The 16,299-nt window shown below is 40.6% G+C and overlaps 1 protein-coding gene across 1 annotated transcript in view; it reads left to right on the forward strand.

Moving 5' to 3' along the window:
- The window catches only part of RYR2 (ryanodine receptor 2), a 646,972-nt gene that overhangs the window by 588,565 nt on the left and 42,108 nt on the right, over positions 1-16,299 (forward strand). Inside the window, exons 89-95 of the mRNA XM_089777369.1 lie at positions 1,111-1,192; positions 4,214-5,517; positions 6,536-6,603; positions 9,279-9,426; positions 11,775-11,861; positions 12,722-12,940; positions 15,140-15,270. Coding sequence (XP_089633495.1) covers positions 1,111-1,192; positions 4,214-5,517; positions 6,536-6,603; positions 9,279-9,426; positions 11,775-11,861; positions 12,722-12,940; positions 15,140-15,270 — 2,039 coding nt within the window. The remainder of the gene's footprint in view (positions 1-1,110; positions 1,193-4,213; positions 5,518-6,535; positions 6,604-9,278; positions 9,427-11,774; positions 11,862-12,721; positions 12,941-15,139; positions 15,271-16,299) is intronic.

The raw sequence follows: 16,299 nt of genomic DNA on the forward strand, positions 1-16,299 counted from the left end.
ATAACATTCTTTTTCTTCATGAAGCAACATGTTCTCACAGCAGGTGGCATTGTAGTGAATGTAGTCTTTCCTGAATGATAAAGAGGACACACACATGAATGGAGGAGTACAAATAGCTTACATATATTGTCATGATTACAAAAATATACTTATTTTAAGAATAAACCTGTAATTCTTGTTCAACAACATGTGGAAAATCTGTGGCAAAACCAGAAGTAAAACCCTCTTGGGTCCTAGCACAGTGCTTTCAGTATGAGAAGACACCCTTTTCTCTTATTAAGTGTCTGCTTTATTCACTATTCATCCTTTCCACTGAATGAGGCAGGAGTCCTATGGTTAAAAAAAGTGAACATGTTATATCATAAAACCTCATATGGGGACAGAATTAAATTTGCATGGGCATAGCACTTCTTAAATTTTGTTTGTTCATCTTATCACAGAATGTAAAAACCCACCATGTTCAGATATTCTATCATATGGAACCATATTGACCTTCAGCATGAGTTATCGGCAGAGTTTAATTTAGTGTCTTTGAATCTATGGGCACAGACCTCTACCACTTGAGCTAAAAGATTGACAGCAGTAATGACTTCTCCTCCTGTTTGTTGATCAGCTGCTAGAAAGGACTCGAAACGCACTTTTCCAATTTTTTACTCGATAGTAGGGTAATGTTGGGATTCGTGATTCTTGGGTTCTATTCCTGGCTCAGGAAATAAATGAGTTCTGGTGGTTAGAGACAGCATGGCTATGACTGTATTAAATTGCTATTTCTTCTAAACAATAAGTAGTGTGGGTGTGAATGTGTGTATTGCTACTGCATAAGAGAATGTAGTTGGATAAATGTTTTTTCATTTTATTTTCAGCTCTGACATAAAGGGCTAAATAAATTAATGGTCTCTCAGCTTCTCAGCTTGACTTTCCCTAAACGAAACCTACATGTGCACATGCAAACACTACTGCAGGTTGGCAGTTATATGTGTAAAATCCTGTTTTACCAACGCACATTCATCTTAGTGCAAAATATGGTCATGCAAGATCAGAAGCTGGGTTGAATTTGGTAGAAATAGTGACGCCAAATAGTCTTATTTACAGTCATATTCATGTTTGCAGGATTCTAGTCAAATTGAATTACTAAAAGAGTTAATGGATCTTCAGAAGGATATGGTGGTCATGTTGCTGTCTATGCTGGAAGGTAATGTTAATTTATTTTAAAAGTGTATTTTACACGTAGTATAACCATGTTTTTTTCTCTGCACAACTTTTTCACAGCAAAAACCAATGTCTCTTCCTTTTTTAGTACCTTAAAGTTAATTTGTTTACTATTGGAAGAGCTGTTGACCTTTACTGGCTCATGGGAATTATTACAACTATAATTTACATGCTCAGTGATAATGTAAGAATTAATTAAATCACTGTTCAATATACACAGGCCAGCTCAGTTTGAATTATTACAAAGATATACTTATTTATATATAATTGGCTTCTCTTTTGGTTCAGATTAGATGCTATTTGCTGGTAACACTAGCATCCAAGGTTCTTGCTACAGAAGCAATCATAGAACTGGAAAGAACCTTAAGAGGTCATCAATTCTAGTCCCCTGCACTCATCTTTGACAGGGGTGGGCAAGATAGGATCTGTGGGCTGGATCCAACCCACCAAGCTGTTTCATCAGCTCATGGCCGCCTGTCCACACTGCTACCCACACGATCTTGGCGACCCTTTTGAAATGTAATGGCGACCCTTATTTGGTTCCTGACCCATAGGTTGGGAAACCCTGACCTAGAGGTAACCGCCAACTGTTCAAAACAGCTGGCAGTTCCCTCTAGGCACCGTGGGCCCCTATAAGGGTGGGGGAAGAGACTTTTCATGCTCCTCCATCCCCAGGCCAATCAGTGCCTTGGGGTGGGGGAGTGTGCAAAGTCTCCTCCCCCCCCCCCACGTCAGGGGCTGGCCATCCTAGGGGGAACAGCCCCTTTCCACCTGAGGCCCTGCCCCTTTGGAGGCGGATCATGACCACTGCCAAAATTCGTGAAGTGGCTCCCCTAAAAAAATTATTTCCCACCCCAATCTCTGACAGGTGTTTGTCTAATCAGCTCTTAAAAATCTCCAATGACGAAGATTCCACAACTTTCCTAGGCAATTTATTACAGTGATGAACCACCCTGACAGTTTTTTTTCCTAATGTCCAGCCTAAATCTTCCTTGCTGCAATTTAAGCCCATTGCTTCTTGTCCTATCCTCAGAGGTTAGGGAGAACACTTTTTTTTCATTCCATCTTGTAACAACCTTTTAGATACTTGAAAGCTGTTATCATGTCCCTCTCAATCTTCTCTTTTCCAGACTAAACAAAATCAGGTATGTTAATCGTCCCTCACAGGTCATGTTTTCTAGACCTTAGATCATTTTTATAGCTCTTCTCTGGGCCTTCTCCAATTTGTCCATGTCTTTTCTGAAATGTGGCACCCGAAACTCAACACAATACTCCTATTGAGACCTAACCAGCACAGAATAGGGTGGTTGAATTACTTTTTGTTTCTCACTTACAACACTTAATACATCCCAAAATGACGTTTGCTTTTTTTTTTTTTCTAATAGTGTTGCACTGTTGACTCCTATTTAGCTTGTGGTCCACTATGATCCTTAGATCCCTTTCTGCAGAACTACTTCCTTCCCATTTTGTATGTGTGCAATTGATTGTTCCTTCCTAAGTGGAGTACATTGCATTTGTTTCTTTGAATTTCATCCTATTTAACTCAGACCATTTCTCAAGTTTGTCCAGATCATTTTGAATTATAATCCTCCGAAGTACTTGCAATCTCTTCCATCTTGGCATCATCCATTTCCCTACTTATCAGTTTTTTGTTTAAATTTACTGTGTGTTAGGCTAAACAACTTTCATGTATGGCATTTAACCACACTTTTTGGTATTGACAATCACCTTAACCATGAAATAAAGGGGCTTTGAATTCACCTGGCTAGGTCTACCATGGTTTTGGGGGAATGTCCTGTTCAACATTTGCAACAGCTGTCATTGTGCCTCATCTTCACTCAGTAGCATGGGGCCATTGTAAACTTAGATTATTATTTATGAATTTGCGGTGGAATTGGGACCTTTAGTCAAGGACCAAGACTCCTTCATACTAGGCACTCAATAAACAAAGATGGACCCAAAGATACTTATTTTCTCCCCCAGAATTAGAAAGCCTCCTCTTCACAACATATCTAAGCTCCTCAGAGGACTGGCAAGAAAAGTCTTGATGTCACTTCTAAATTCCATCTCCCATTCAGCACTGTATTAAATGTGAAAGAAATCTTAGATGTATACATCCTACCATTTATAGCCTTCTTTCAAAAACAGTGCTTATTATTACTACTTCTGTTGCATCTCTATAGAATCATAGAAATGTAGGACTGGAAGGGATCTCAAGAGGTCATTTAATCCAATCCCCTGCATTCAAGGCAGGACTAAGTAATTACTAGACAATTCCTGAGAGGTGTTTAACTAACCTGCTCTTAAAAACCTCCAGTGATGTGTATTCCACAGCCTCCTTAGGCAATTTGTTCCAGTGCTTAACTGCCCTAAGAGGAAGTATTTCCTGATTATAGAACCATAGAGACCTAGAACTGGAAGAGACCTCACCAACCCCAACTAAATCATGCCAGCCAGGGCTTTGTCAAGCCGTGACTTAAAAACCTCTAGGGATGGAGATTCTACCACCTCCCTAGGTAACCCATTCCAGTGCTTCACCACCTTCCTAATGAAATAGTTTTTCCTAATATCCAACCTAGACCTCCCCTATTGTAACTTAAGACCATTACTCCTTATTCTGCTATCTGTCACTAATGTCCAACCTAAACCTCCCTTGCTGTGATTTAAGATCATTGCTTCTTGTCTTATGTTCAGAGGCTAGCAAGGACAATTTTTCACCTTCCTCCTTATTATAGCCTTTTATGTACTTGAAAACTGTCAGTCTTTACTTCTCCAGACTAAACAACCCCAGTTTTTTCAATCTTTCCTCATAGATCTTGATTTGGTATAGTATTTTTAAATGATAACCGGTATAGTTATAAACTGAAGCCTTGTATGCAGCCAAATCAGTACGTAATTTATAAATCTTACCATGTGATGATTTCAGTAGTCATTATTAAACTGTTGTTATTTGCCAAAACGTTAATTGTCACCAATTACTGTTATTGCACGTCCCCACCATTAGGTAATGTTGTTAATGGAACTATTGGCAAACAGATGGTTGACATGCTAGTGGAGTCTTCCAACAACGTGGAGATGATTCTGAAGTTTTTTGATATGTTCCTGAAGTTGAAGGATTTAACTTCGTCTGATGCATTCAAAGAATATGACCCTGATGGTAAGGGTATAATTTCAAAGAGGGACTTTCAGAAGGCAATGGAAAGCCATAAGCACTACACTCAGTCAGAAACCGAGTTTCTACTTTCTTGTGCTGAGACAGATGAAAATGAGACTCTGGATTATGAGGAATTTGTGAAACGTTTCCATGAACCTGCCAAAGACATTGGTTTCAATGTTGCTGTTCTTCTGACCAACCTATCAGAGCACATGCGCCATGATACCCGGTTGCAAACTTTCCTTGAGCTTGCAGAGAGTGTTCTGAATTATTTTCAGCCCTTCCTTGGACGCATAGAAATCATGGGCAGTGCAAAGCGCATTGAGAGAGTTTACTTTGAAATAAGTGAGTCAAGTCGAACTCAGTGGGAGAAACCTCAGGTTAAAGAGTCTAAGAGGCAGTTTATCTTTGATGTAGTAAATGAAGGAGGAGAGAAGGAAAAGATGGAACTTTTTGTTAATTTCTGTGAGGATACCATTTTTGAAATGCAGCTGGCTGCCCAGATCTCCGAGTCAGATTTGAACGAAAGGTCATCAAATAAAGAAGAGAATGAAAAAGATAAGCCAGAGGAACAAGACACTAGAACGGGCTTCTTCTCCCTTGTGACTGTCAAGTCAGCCTTGGTGGCCCTCAAGTATAATATAATGACTCTTATGAAAATGCTTAGCATGAAAAGCCTAAAGAAGCAGATGAAGAAAATGAAGAAAATGACCATGAAGGACATGTTCATGGCTTTATTTTCTTCCTACTGGAGCATCTTGATGGGCTTACTGCATTTCACATGCAGTGTTTTCCGGGGCTTCTTTCGCATCATGTACAGTTTGCTACTCGGAGGAAGCCTAGTAGAAGGGGCTAAGAAGATCAAGGTAGCTGAACTTTTAGCCAATATGCCAGATCCCACTCAGGATGAGGTACGTGGCGATGGGGAAGAGGGAGAGAGGAAATCCACAGACGCTGCATTGCCTGCAGAAGATTTGACTGATCTAACAGTTTTATCAGATGAGGGTGACCTACTGTCAGACATATTTGGCTTGGATTTAAAGAGAGAAGGAGGCCAGTATAAGCTGATTCCTCATAATCCAAATGCTGGTCTGAGTGATTTGTTGAGCACACCTTCTTTACTCCCATTACCTGAGATGCAAGAAAAAATTCAGGTAACAAATAATATATTTTATTCATCATGCTTCAGTCTGTTATGTTTGGTCAGAAGTAAAAATAGCTGTGTTTGTGTGATTTTAGGCTTTTTCTTAAATACGTGGCATGCTTTTTAAAGAATAACCATGAATTACCAAACTGTAGTTTTTTTGGGAACACAAGCTTGAAGGTCCTCCGAGTTGCCCAAGTTATGTGGTTTGCTTTTAAATTAAAAATTCAGTGTGTCTTTTGTAAATGTAAAGGGAAATATCATTTTCCTTCATTGCAGCATTGGTTAATAAAAATGCCTTGATGTTCAGCACTATGACTGTTGAATTTTAGCCATATTTTTGAGGGCTACATAACCTATATTACTACTTAGATTTTGTAGATGGGGTTGCTTGTTTGGTAGGGGGCAGAGCTCCGCAACCCTGGAACTCGCATCTGGTTTGTCTTATGTACCTTAAATTCATGCATCAGGGTTTCATCCAGATATCTTCTGGGGTCAACTTGTTCTAGTAGGGTTGTTTTTGTTGTTGTTTTGTTTTTTAATCTTCTGCCTCTAAAGTATCAGTGTTGGCCACACCTGGAGATGGGATATCAAATGCGGAGGGCACTCAGTATTGTCTTTCTTTCTGCTTATCTGGTTGATTCTTGCTCAGACGTGATCAGGGAGGGCCTCACTGATTACCATACATGTGCTTGGGAAGGAATTAGGAACTAAGTCATATTGGCAGTGACCTTGCAGACTTTTCACCTTCCTCTTCAAAATGTGGGTCACTTACCAGGATTATCTGTGTATTGCTTAATCATTTCCCTGCCATTGCAGGGCCTAGATCACTGGTAAATTTCAGCCCCTCCAATTCTCTGTCTGTTTCACCTGTAGGTTGTAATACTTTGGTCTCATTTTGATTTTGAGTTTAGTGTGCAGGTGATAGGTGGTGTTGGTATCCTGGGATATAGAGAAGGGCTCAGATCTGCTGATCAAATAGGTCCCTTTTCGCCTTAAACTCTGACTTTTTTTCTGACTCATTCAAGGAGCAGAAAGTAAATGAAGATGAAAAGGATGAGAAAGGAGAAACAAAATCTGAACCTGAAAAAGCAGAGTATGTATAACCCTGGACCTTGCTCTTAAGAACTGTTGTTTGATTTTCTGAAAAGTCAGTTTTCCCTCACTCCTTCATTTCTGTGTCATAGAGACCTCTTAAATGTCTGAATGTAGGTTCCCTTCCCACATGAACCTTGCTGACAAAGGAGCCCAGCATAAAACTGACATCATTATGGTCTTATGGCACCCTTTATTCTACTCCATCCTTTTTAGTCCCCTTTCCAGCTATAATCACTGTATTTACATAATACCTTGGATAGCAATCAGTCCTCACTCTATCATGCTGCTCTATAAGTCTTTTGATGGTAGAGTATACTCACTGCCTCATGCTACCTCCTTCCCTTGCCCATGAGAGTTAAAAGTGTTACTTCCACTATATAGGGCTCATCTATACTACGCTGAAGTTCTGAAAGAGGATATGTAAATTCCGCGGGAATATCTTCTTCGGATCTCACTTTCAAAAGCGGAGCTTTCAAAAGTGAAAGTAGTCAGGACGTAGTTTTTTCAGCAAGTCCCTCCCCCCCCCTTTTTCAAAAAGCTGCTCTTCCTCAAAAAGAGGTTTACGCGGCTTTTCAAAAAAGGGGGGAGGTTGCCGAAACTCCCCTGCGTCCTGACTACTTTCACTTTATAAAGCTCTGCTTTCAAAAGTGAGATCCGGAGAAGATATGCAAATTCCACAGATATGCAAATATCCTCTCTCAGAAGTTCGTCGTAGTCTAGACAAACCCATGTGTCCAGACCAGGGCTAGGCTACTTCAGCAGATTATTAATATCACTTGGAACTATTGGTCCAGGCTGTCTGCTGACTAAGGAAGAAAATGTTTTGATTTACATTCAGCTCTAGAACTGTGTTGGAAACAAAATTTCTGTCTCATGAAAAAAAATCACGTTTCCAAATGTTCTTCCATTTGGCTTGGAATGAAAAGTTGAAAATGAAAAAATTCTGTTGGATGTAAATTATGGAGTCAGGCAACCCTCTTGCCTAGCTGCCAGATGGGTACCCGAGGGAGCTAACTAGCTGGGTAGTTTAGGGAGATGGGCAGTCAAGGGAGCTGAGCCATCACCAGGCAGGCAGCCAGATATTATGGGAGCCTGAGGAGCTAAGCAGTCTGCCTGCCTATCTTCCAGCCAGCAGGTAGAGAGGCTGGCAGGAAGCCATGCAGGCTAACCAACCTGCTTCAAAAGTTTTAACAAAATGAAAATGCTCCCATTGCAGCATATGTTGATTCCATCTAATCAGAATTTTCCAGTGGGAGAAAAGGTTCCATCTGAAAATGTTTGACCAGCACTATTTACTGCATATGTCTAAAGTTTTCTTGTAAAACACAATGCTTAAAAGCAATGCCCTATCACAGTGTGTGTATGTGTGTGTGTCTGTTTGTCTGTCTCTGTCTCACACATACATATATATATATATATATTCCAGAGAACAATTCTATAGTAAGTCTTTGGCTACAGGTTCACTGCTAGTTATGCAAATCTAGGATGGTTTTGATTTCACAAACCTTGTAAGTCCAATACTCTTTTGGCTTTAGCAAAATTCCATGGATCGCTCACTACAGAATCAGGCCCTAAATTGGTTCAGTGCTCTTTCTTTTATATAGGACAAACTTGAATGTCATTTTTATCAACTATGCAACTCGGCCTTTCTCTTTTTTTTTCTTTCCCCTAATGCAACACTGTTTTAGGTCTCATATGGTTTCAACAGAAATGCTGGACACACTTGACATTACATCACAATCTACATTACATCTTATTTAGGAAATACCAGACATTTATATTTTCTCAATTTGTTTCCCGAACAGAAAGCTCAAATACTGGTCTGTCCAGTTCAAAACTGGACACTTGGCAACCCTAGTAATAGAAATAAGTACTAAGCTAAAAATCAAATGTAATTAAATACAAAATACAGTGTTTGGTTTTAACAGATAGAATAGAGTGAAACTACATCCCATAGTTCAGGATTCCTTTTCTTTAGTATGTCTGATAATTCATAAATACCTGAAATTGCAAGAGTGAATGCTTGTTCCTTCCTCCATTTTCAGAAGTGGTTGCGGTGTCCTCCACTTTGCAGGGAAATGCAGACTCCTGAACTCAAGACTTTGTAAATGGGGGAGAGAATGCTTTTTCAGCTGTTCTGTTTCAAAACATAAATATATTGGAAGTTTTCAGTCAACTACTTCCTGTTATGGACAAATTCTGCCACTTTCTCTGCATCCTGAAGCTCTTACCACAGCTGATATGTCATAGTTATGAGGCTGGAAGATAACCAAGTACATTACAGAAGTGCATTACAGAGCTTAGTTCTGCCTGTATGGAGTGGAGCGTGGGGATGGGTGGGTAAGGAAGTGTGGAGCTGGTCAATCCATAACTACCTGGATTCACCAGCCAAATTTCCTCATATAAGAGAGGGTGCAGTGCAGTGGCTGCAGCATCATCCACAGAACATTTTTGCCATTTCTTTGTGGACTGAGAGGGAGAATTCCTCTTCATTTCACATCTCTTCCTTGCACGAATCATGGCTACAGTGACTTCATGAGTGAATGGGATTTCCCCCTTAATGGGGTGGGACTGTAAACATCCAGGGGTTGAAGGGAGTGGGGAAACTGACAGTCTAACTCTAGGTCATCTTCAGTGACTCAGCATAGATTATGAGTTCATTTGTTTCCTTAGGGGAGAAGATGGAGAAAAGGAAGAGAAAGCCAAAGAAGACAAAGGGAAACAGAAGCTGAGACAGCTTCATGCACACAGATATGGAGAACCAGAAGTCCAAGAATCAGCCTTCTGGAAGAAAATCATAGCATACCAGCAGAAACTTCTTGTAAGACGTTATCCACATTGGGCTGAGTACTTGCATGTTAGCCAAGCATATGTATCTGGAACTTGTTACAAAAGCCTGGAGAAAATGTCTTTGAATCAGCAAAAACTGTAGTGACCTTCACTCATTTTGGGTATGTCTACACTGCCACCCTAGTTCAAACTCGGGTGGCTAATGTAGTCATTCGAACTTGTAAATGAAGCCCGGGATTTAAATATCCCGGGCTTCATTTGCATGTTCCCGGGCGCCGCCATTTCTAAATGCCTGGTAGTTCGAACTACCTGCCCGCGGCTATATGCAGCATGGGCTAAGTAGTTCGAATTAAAGCTCCTAATTCGAACTACCGTTACTCCTCCTGCAATATTTAAATCCCAGGCTTCATTTGCAAGTTCGAATGACTACATTAGCCACGCTAGTTTGAACTAGGGTGGCAGTGTAGACATATCATTTCTGTCCTCAGCCCACTTTCCCAAAAGGCAAAAAAAAAAAAAAAAAAAGACAGTGGAAAAAATCAATGTGCTAGGCAAAAATGTCATAAAAAAAACATTGAGGGTCATTTTCAAATATGGGGGTAATGTGTGCCTTTACATATGCATGTACACTCTTCACAACCACAAACACATGCTTTTTTTTTCTTTTGCACAAAGTGATATTTGAACTTGCAGTTAACCAGTTTGTGAAGGCAAATGTGTGGTTTTGTGGCTGGAAGGGATGCACGTGTATCTTGCATTTTTAGGGGTCAGTTTATATGCATTCTTGAAAACAACTTGCCACAAATATTCATAACTGCATTCTGTCCATGGAGTGAAATTAACCCTTGGAGCAAGTTAACAAGCATTGTTGTGGACTCTCCATCACTGGCAATTTCTAAATCAAGATGGATTTTTTAAAAAAGAAGATATACTGATGTTCAAAGAGAAATATTTGGAGGAGGCTCTATGGTCAATATTGTGCAACAGGTCAGACCAGATAATCACACTTGTCTCTTCTGGCTTTGGAATCTATGAAGGGGAAAATTGGAGTGGAGAGATCTCAAAATTTAGAGCAAAAGATGGTGAGTTCCAAGGCATGGCAGTGTCTTCTCTCGCATTTGTGTCTCAGGCTAAGGCTCTAGCAGAGGCTTTACTCAGTAGCTAAAAGGCAAAAGGCCTAGTGAAAGATCCAAAAGATTTGGTTAGGATTCAAGTTTAGATACACATCTGATACTGGCCTGAATTATTCAACCCCTTTTGGGCTATAGACCTTATGGGATCAAGATTTCTATGAGATTTCCCATATTTCCACTTTTGGTCCTATTACAATTGGAACTAGAAAGTGCAGAGGCATAAAACATGAAAAATAATCATAAGACTGAATTATCTAAACTTTTCATTCCTCTCAAGGTCTAATATTTGGTTCCAAATTCAACTTGGTTTTATCCTTCTCCTACTCTGTCTGAAAAGCTTGATAAACATACAAATAATTTTTGGAGGAGATTCGGAGAAGTGTTCTTGTGATGGTTCTTAACAGTAAAACTCGACAAGCTTTTTGTATTTGGATACTTTGAATAATTTTAATAACAAAAGGTTCTTAAAAGTAATTTTTATGAGTTCACCAAAGTTCACTAAATAAGTATGTAAAATAACTGGCACATTGACATGGCATTGTAGAGTTCTTAAGGAGGGGACTCAGGGCATGGACTGGAGATCGGGGGGGGGGGGAGAGGGGTTTAGGCTAGGGGATTGGAGGCATGGGAGGTGCAGGAGTCAGGGTTGGGGATGAGGATGGGCCCAAGGCAGGCAGTGGATGTGCAGAAATCAGGGCAGGGGATGGGGGCTCAGGGCAGAATAGAGAAGTACAGGAGTCAAGACACAAGGCTGGGTGTGTGAGGGGCTCAGGGCAGGGTTGGGGAAGCAGGGGCTACACTGCTTGGTTGGCAGCTCCCAGGGGTTGGATGGGTGGCAGGGGTGGTGGGAGCCACACTGCCCATGTGGCCAAGGGTTACACTGGCCAGCAGCATCCAGAGCCCCACCTCAGCCAGCCTTTCTCTTACTGGTGCACCCACTTCCCTGTGGTCATTCTACAGTATAATTGTCCCTGCCAGCAGACCTCTCCCTTTCTGTTTTAAGAGAAACATTCATATTCCAGGCACATCCCATTGTCATGGCACAACCAAACCCTTACCATGTTCTAAGTTAGGAGAAGGGGGAGCTGAATACTATATTTAGTTCTCATAGCTCTTACCATTTAGAAGGAGTTATTGAACAAACAGATTCTCAGATGGATGGACAGACTGATAGGTGTACACGCAAACTCTCTCAAATGTATAGTTGATATACAGATAAACTGTATTTTTTCTTTTTTCTTTTCAGAACTATTTTGCTCGCAATTTTTATAACATGAGGATGTTGGCTTTGTTTGTTGCTTTTGCCATCAACTTCATCCTACTCTTCTATAAGGTAAATTTGTTGCATTAAGTACTAGAAGATTTACCCAACTTTGTTTGGTTCCTTAACTCAAATAAGTTTTGTTTTTCTTTATTTAAATCAATGCTGTGGGGTGGGGCTAGGATGAGGGGTTCAGTATGCAGGCTGCCCTTGGAAAAGAAAGGGCATCCCTAACCCGCTTTCACTGCAGCAAAGCAAAGACTGGGGAAAGAAGGTAGGAGAGGGAAAGAGGGAGGGTGGGAAAGGGGAGGGGGAAACCTGGGAGGAGGGAGCTGGCAGGGGGAATCAAGGGGAGGAAGGGGGAGGAGAAGCTCAGGGCTCAGGTTTGGGGGTCTTACCGGCCCAACTGTCCCCCAGCACATTAATTTCGAAATAGCAGTTTGGCTGTGAAGACGCTGGTAAAGTTGTTTTGAAATAACAGCTGTTATTTCAAAATAACTTTGCTGTGTAGACATACACTTAGTGCCATTCCATACTATATTTGCTTTTCCACTGACCCTACAAGCTGCCAGACCTAGACGATTCCCTGGCATAGACGTGCTATCAGGGATTCATCGTACAATTGATCCAAGCTGCAATGTGGGTTATAGGATCTTCACCAAGATTTACATGGCCTTCTCTGGATCCCAAGTGATCTGTCAAGTTCACAGCAGCTTTTTGCTGATGAGAAAATGGCAAAACCCACTGTTCCAGTATAGTGAAGTGGAGGGATCTCTGCAATGTATTTCTAGTGCATCTTCTTCACAAAAAGTTCCCTTTTCCTCACTTACATTACCCTGGGGTTGTCTCTTGTGTTGTATGATACATAGCCTGTAGAAATGCAGATCTCCTGTCAGATGAAATAGTTGTCCTGCTGACTGTGATTTGAATAGGTTTCCACCTCTGCTGTGATAGAAGAAAAGGAAGTTCTTGTGATAAAGGCCGAGGAAAACTCCAAGTTAAATGGCCTGGAAAGTGGTTCTCATAGGATCATCACTGTGCACTATGTCCTCGAAGAAAGCAGTGGCTATATGGAACCCACGCTGCGAATTTTGGCAATCCTGCACACAGTCATTTCCTTTTTCTGCATCATTGGATATTACTGTTTGAAAGTAAGAGGCTGAAGAGCTAATGCTGTTTCTTTTTCTAGGCCCCTTTACAGCTCTCCATTGAGTGATGTGCAATGGAGTAAAATCACAGGAATTTTGCACAAACTGGGTTGGAACCCCTCCCCATGAAGAGCCCTTATCTGGCTGTCTTCCCTTATATAAGCCTGTGACGAAACTCACATGAATTCAGAAAGTGAAGCCTGTTGTGGGGGAGGTTGAATCCCTGCATGTAGCATGTTCTCATTGGCTGAACACATGTCCATTTTCTGTGAACATTAATGCAGCCTTGTTCTGACTGAGGTGTCATTTATGGCTTTCAAATACAAATAGAGTGGGATACATGTGACCAGGAGAGGATGCTTTACAATGGCGGCATTGCATGTTGGCTGGCTGGGCTGCACAAGAAAAGTATATTGTCAAGAATATGTGGTAGTTGGAGTAGAGTTTCTGACTGATCTCCCAGGGATGTTGCTCTGACAAGCCCTTCCTCTGTCAGTCTCGTTTTATCAGGAGTGAGAAGCAACAGATCAGCAGCTCCCTAGGAGGAGGCACATGAGTAGCATTTCTCTATGCACAGGAAGTAGGAAATTTGGCTTCTAGTTATTTTTCCATCCTATCTTTAACCGGTTACCTTTAGTAGGCCAAAGAGACAGGATCTGCTTCCCTAATGAAGGTAAATGCTTACCAATTGGCTGATTTCCTTATGTACTTCAAATACTTCTACCACTCCAATAAATAGTGAAACACATTTTCCATGACAAGGTGTCAGATGGCATATGCAGTGGTAGCTTTTGAGATATGGCTTTCTTTTTTCTGTGCAAGTTTTATGGACTGTCTCTCAAAATAACTTTTTTATATTTATTCTATTGTTAATCATGAATTTAAAAAAAAACGATTGAAGTTTGTCATAATGAGTTCCCATAGTTGCTGATGCCCTGAATGGAAGACATTGTCTTAAAAGGAGCAGTTCTACTGTCAGTCTGTGGCTGCCATAGAGACAAATTGCTTTTAAAAAAAATCCATCTTAATTGTATTGCTTTTACATGTCTGACAGTTTTGTGGCTGGAAATTGCTATTGAAATGGGAGTGAGTAAAATCAACTGAACACTTTTTATGAAGCTGTCTTCAAATTAGATTTGAACTACAGTTATTATATTAAGTGTAATATCCACCCTATTATTAAGCAATATCATTTTAATTATTATTGTTCCAACATAATGCTGACCAGCTATAGATTATGGTTTAGGTGCAGAGTCACTGATGTGGAGTGGATAAATAAAAGGTGAATTTGGGGAGATTTAGAAGAAGTTCTGGGAACCTAAAAGAATCACTTTTCCATTGAAACAGCTCTCTCTATGTAATTAATGCTTTAGTTCTATAGTACCAGAATATACTTTTCTCTCAGTAGCAGTTTTCTAAGGAAATACCATTCAAATGGAACTTGAAAATCTACCAGCTACTGGGAGGCTCGTCTCTTGAATGTCACTCAGCTTATTAGAGAGCGCTCTGTCCCTGGGAAGGCCTACAGAGCCTGGCAGTCCAGATCCTCAGGGGCAAGCAAAGTGCACTGAGCATCACTCACAAAGGTGGTGCGCAAAAGTATTCTGATGATGTCTTTTGTACTGCCCTCATCCCAGTGCAGCTCTCTATGTGCTGTTTCCTCTGGTATGTCTTAAAAGCAGCCTGAGGTCTACTTTAATTCATGCCAGTCTTTAATAATCCTGGGGACTTTAACATAACCCTGGAGGAGCCTGACATAGGAGCATGTCCAATGTGCTTGCTTTTTAGACATGTCTGTTTTCACCCTGCTATGCCAACAGCAGGGAAAGTGCATTGTATTGGCACTATACCACCGAAAAACACCTTTGCATTTTTATGAGCCTTGCTGGGGTTAATGGCTACGCTACAGTATTGAAACAATGCAGTGCAAATTGGTTATATGGCACTAAAGAATATGGGCCTCATTCATCCAGACATACTCAAGTTATTGGCATTAGTCAAATACTTCACTGCTTGAAAGACTACTGTAGGTTATTGCACATACGGTGCAGTGTGTAATTTTTCCTTCAGATTGCTGGTTTAGCCTCATTCAATCAGTGCATTCAATGTTTATAAGCAGCTAGCTGTTCTTAAAAGATAGTAGCTCCCAGAGCTCTTACTGATTTTGAACTACTTTTTCATATGTTTATTTTTCTCCTGCAGGTTCCACTGGTTATTTTTAAACGTGAAAAGGAAGTTGCAAGGAAATTGGAATTTGATGGGCTGTACATTACAGAACAACCTTCAGAAGATGATATTAAAGGGCAGTGGGACAGACTCGTTATCAACACACAGTGAGTGTTTTTTTACTTTAGCTTTTAAAGCTATGTACAGAATTTTCTGAGATATATACATTTTATTCCCCTAAGTTTCTCAGAAGTGTATGATGGGTCTTAAACTTCCAACAAAATAATTCAATAGACTGTAAGCATCTGTGGAAATTATTGTAAATCATGATTATTAGTCTTGTGTTCTGAGGGCCTGAATGTGAAATTACTTTTGTCCTGCAAAAATCAATGCACAGCACTGTACATTTTGGTAAGTATTATATTTGCTAACAAGTGGTACTGCTATAGCACTCTGGAACTCTTTAGATTGGTGATAGGCCCAGTTTCCAGCATTGTCTTCTGGGAAGACGCATATGGTCCAGGCCCTCTGGGACTCAGTTCCTGGGCATCAATACTCCTTTTTCCTAACTGTGTTGATGTGACAAGCCCAACTCAATTTGGCGCCTGTAAGCCCTTTCCCTCTGGGAACTTGTAATCAGTCAACTTGATTAAAGTAACTCAGAAACAGTGTTTTAAAATATTATTTATTAATTCCCCCAAAGGCATAGAACATGCAGAGCCAAGTGTAGAAACAATAAATGGCCTGGGTCAGTCTTTCTTTGCCAGATTTCTGTAAACTCTCTTCATCTCAGCTAATTCCCCTCTCTTGTTGGGAGAAAACAGATTGTCCTGAGCACAGCAGGCTATCTGTGTCTCCCTGTGTTCCCTCACCAGCCTGTCCGCTCTCACTGACACTCCCATGGCCACCTCTGGACACGGATTGAACTCCCACCATTATCTAGGCCTTGGTGTCCTCTAATGACTTAGTGTTTTCTTTTTCTCTTCTTTTACTTTTTTTAATCTCTTTTTCTTAATCTTGGCAAAATAGCTATGTCATCAGGGCTGAGGAGATCTTGTCACAACTATAAAACTGACTATTTTGAGTGTCTGGACAGAAAGCTTTATTATAGTTTTATCTTTCTCACTTTGGTTGTTTTAACAACCTCTTTTGAGCTAATTCTATAACAAGTAACTTAACATAAACATAGGCATTGA

Source organism: Pelodiscus sinensis, chromosome 3 (genome assembly GCF_052426305.1).
Source record: "Pelodiscus sinensis isolate ZL-2025 chromosome 3, ASM5242630v1, whole genome shotgun sequence".
Taxonomy (NCBI): Eukaryota; Metazoa; Chordata; order Testudines; family Trionychidae; genus Pelodiscus; species Pelodiscus sinensis.